The 3,485-nt window shown below is 39.6% G+C and overlaps 1 protein-coding gene across 1 annotated transcript; it reads left to right on the top strand.

The window, feature by feature from the left end:
• The first annotated feature begins 262 nt into the window (after window positions 1–262).
• Window positions 263–3,038, top strand: CYTL1 (cytokine like 1). The gene is made up of 4 exons (XM_064712403.1): window positions 263–526; window positions 633–677; window positions 2,025–2,153; window positions 2,374–3,038. Exons 1-4 carry the CDS (start codon window positions 311–313, stop codon window positions 2,455–2,457), a joined length of 474 nt encoding a protein of 157 aa, XP_064568473.1. The 5' UTR covers window positions 263–310; the 3' UTR covers window positions 2,458–3,038.
• The last annotated feature ends 447 nt before the right edge of the window (window positions 3,039–3,485 follow it).

Consider the following 3,485-nt stretch of genomic DNA (forward strand, 5'->3'; position numbering starts at 1 on the left):
AGGGAAGAGAGAGAATTAGCACCTATGACACTTTGAGAACCCAGTGCTTTTCCTTACACGTATTTCTGTTGTTTGAGGTGCTCACTATGTTGTTTTCCTTCTGGAAAGAAAAGAGCCAGTGGTGTTTGTTTTGGTTACCCTCATTCCCTCTTTCCCTGCTCTGGGCAGGAAAGCTCTTGCAGCTCTGCCTCACGGCTGGCAGGAAATTCAAGACGGCAGTGAGCCGCAGCTCGGACCACCCCCAGGCTTTTCTTCCTGCTCATGCAGGAGACTATTTAATTGAGGGCTGATTTGTCCAGCTTACTCATTGATGCTCAGCAGTACCTACCTAACCAGTGGGAGTGATTTTTTCCCTCCCTCCCTTCCTCCTCTTTTGGACAAGCTGCCCACCATGAAGATGCTGCTGCTGCTGGTTGCTCTGCTCTCCGCTGCCAGCGCAGCCCCTCCGACCTGCTACTCCAGGGTGCTGTCTCTGAGCAAGGAAATCACCGAGTCCTTCAGGGAGCTGCAGACCTCCACAACTGTGGTGAGCCCACCTCAAAACTGCTCCTGCACAGACGCTGCAGGCTGCCACTTCTGAGAGCGATTTCTCTCCAAACAAAATCTCAGTGAGCTTTTCCTCCTTCCCGCAGGACTCGTGCGTGGGGACACTGCCCAGGCTGTACTTGGACATACACGTAAGTCTGCACACTTTTCTTACTGTTGTGCAGGAAAAGCAGTCAATGAAAAGTGAGAATAACTTTTAATATTATACCTCAGAGGAGTGATTTAAAAGGATATTTAAAAGTTTAATTAACTAGGTAGGTAAGTAACAAAAAAAAAAGTTAGTTTGAATCTTATTATTATCCTAATGGTCTTTCTAAGATTTTACTTGATTAAAAAATTTAAAATTAGGAAATGAATGTTTTTTAAGTTATTACCATATGCACACAATTAATTTACTGTGACAGAGCCTTTTCAGAAGTTAAGTAAGTGCAAACAAAACTTTGGATAATAGTGTAAAAGAAGAAATTTAGAATTAACTTTCTTCACTCAATAAATCTACATCATTTTATATCCTGAGTGATTTTTGGCAGTTAGTTTTAATAAAAAGCAATACAGGAATACCTTGCTGGCTTTTTCTCTTTTAAAGAGCTACTTGTTAAATGTAGAAAGAAAAGTGTGCCTGAGGATATGGAAGTGTGATACTGAGAAAAAAAAACCAGTAGTTGGCTCCCAGCTAAGAAAAAATAACCTGCACACACAGTTAGTATCCTAGTGTTCTGCAGTGGGGTATTTGATACATTTTGCTTCTTTTTCCAGTGTTCAACAGAGTAGATAAAAAATAGAAAATATCAGAAAAAACAAATTTCTGACACATATTTTCATAAGCAACTACATCAAGTCTCGTAATTCAGGACTCTCTATATCCCAATTCCAGAGCTGCCAATGTCTCACATCATGGCAAAGACCAAGGAATGTGATTCCAGTGCCTCAGTTTCCCTGGCTTTAAAGCAAAAGCTGGAATATTTATTTGCCTGCTTCACAAGGACATTGTGAAATTCATGTTGTCTGTGTTTTAGTTTGATAACACAAAGTCTGAGGTAAAAATTGCTTCGAAAAAATCAGGATTGGTCACGGTTCCTCCTATTGTACAGGAACAGAGGAATCAGTCTGTGAGACCTTGATAATCTCTTCATCTCCTAAATCAGGTGCTCTCTAAAAAGTGAGAGAGTGCACCTATTGTGTAGAATACTCCACCTACTATGCGAGCAGATTTGATTGCATTGGAGCTGCTGCATGTGAGAAATTAGCTGGCAAACTAAGACCGTATACATGCAATTTTCTAAGCACTTATTTGGACCAAACATCTTTGTTATAAAATACTAATGAGTAATTTGCCTGACTAAAGGTTGCATAGATTACATGTACATAGAGGTAGGAATTCAAGGCTCCCACACAGCAGTAAGAATTTTGGAAGTGGTGGGCTTAACATAAATCTGTGTTGTGCAGGGTTACACAGGCCTCTTTTGCGTGCTTTGCAGAATTACTGTGTGCTGGCAAAGCTCCGTGACTTTGTGGCCTACCCTGGCTGTGACAGAGTGCCTGAGGTGAATGAGCTGAAGGAAAAAGCCCGGAGCCTGTACACGATCCTGATCTCCTACTGCAGAAGGGTAGGTCAAGATGCACCAACAGGGACGGAGTCCCTGCTTTCAGCCCTGCCTGTCTCCACACCGTCCCCTGACCACCAAAACTCAGGCCCTGGCTTCTCACTGTGCTGTCTTCTGCCTTCCTTCTTATAAATCTTACTCTTCTTTTTTTCTTTTTTTTTTGTTTGTTTGTTTATTTGTTTTTTGTTTGTTTATTTTTGGGTTTTGTTTTTTGTTTCTCCAGGACCTGGTGTTCCTCACTGATGACTGTAATGCTCTGGAAATTCCTATTTCACCTACCATTGAACGCTCCATCACTGAGAGCTAAAAGACACTTAACCCAAAAGTTTTACCTGGGAAAGTTTCAAGGAGACCAAAAGTCGAAATATGTATATGCAGTCTATAGCATTAACAACTAAGATATTTTTCAAGCACACTAGCAATATAACCTCAGACCTACCCATTTTTCTCTGCCTTGGCAGGAAATGAATTGCATGCCTTGCATACCTACTGAGCTGCTAGGGAACCTACCATTAGGGAGCAGTTTTTCGTTTGGCAAGGTACAATATTTCAGCTCAGCCAAATGTATAAAGTATGTTTTGTTTAAACATCCGAAACTAGATTTTTTTTATTTTTACTCTTTTATGAATAACTAGACTCATATATATATATATTCTCTCTTGACTTAGCAGTTTTTCTTGTATTAGATGGGCATGGAAGGGACCATATTTGTTTTTCTTAGAATGTTTGATAGAAGGAGAATAATGCTGTACTGACAGATTTCTCTGCCTATATAGCTCATATGTATATATATATATCTTGATAGTTTTTGATGTCAGATTTGTGAGAATAGAGGTGAAAGAAACATGTCTCTGTGGAAAACTAAATAAAAACAACCTTCTAATCCAAGATGCTTGTGTTGCAATATGTCTTTCAAGATCAAGCTGAAAGTGTCACTCTTATAAACTTACTTTTCACAGTCACTTGCAAGTTGGTTTTCCCAGCATAACCTTTGTTTCCATAGCAATGCAAACTTTGTTGTGTCTGCATGCTTTGACAATGTGTAAGTTTCTACTAGTAGAATTTTTCTATACTAGAAACAATTTGTTTGATGAAATTAGTGATTTGTTTTTAATAGTATTTCTGGGTTGTGAGATAAATTCTGAGCCAGAGGCTCAGAAAGCCTATTAAAATTTCAGATAGTTTTTTGAGACATAACACATATAGTTGAGCCAGCAGGATTAATAAAATTTCCAGACAGTAATTCCAAAGTCATGGGTGTCTTCAGCATGTGCAGCACATGAGATCTTCACAACCAACAGCTCTTTGGTGTCAAGAATAGAAAATATCTTCCCC

This window comes from Zonotrichia leucophrys, chromosome 4 (assembly GCF_028769735.1).
Source record: "Zonotrichia leucophrys gambelii isolate GWCS_2022_RI chromosome 4, RI_Zleu_2.0, whole genome shotgun sequence".
NCBI lineage: Eukaryota > Metazoa > Chordata > Aves > Passeriformes > Passerellidae > Zonotrichia > Zonotrichia leucophrys.

Coding starts and splice junctions, on each gene's coding strand:
- CYTL1 (XM_064712403.1), top strand. CDS start 311: ATGCTCAGCAGTACCTACCTAACCAGTGGGAGTGATTTTTTCCCTCCC. Junction 527..632: donor TGCAGACCTCCACAACTGTG/GTGAGCCCACCT, acceptor TCCTTCCCGCAG/GACTCGTGCGTGGGGACACT. Junction 2,154..2,373: donor TGATCTCCTACTGCAGAAGG/GTAGGTCAAGAT, acceptor TTGTTTCTCCAG/GACCTGGTGTTCCTCACTGA.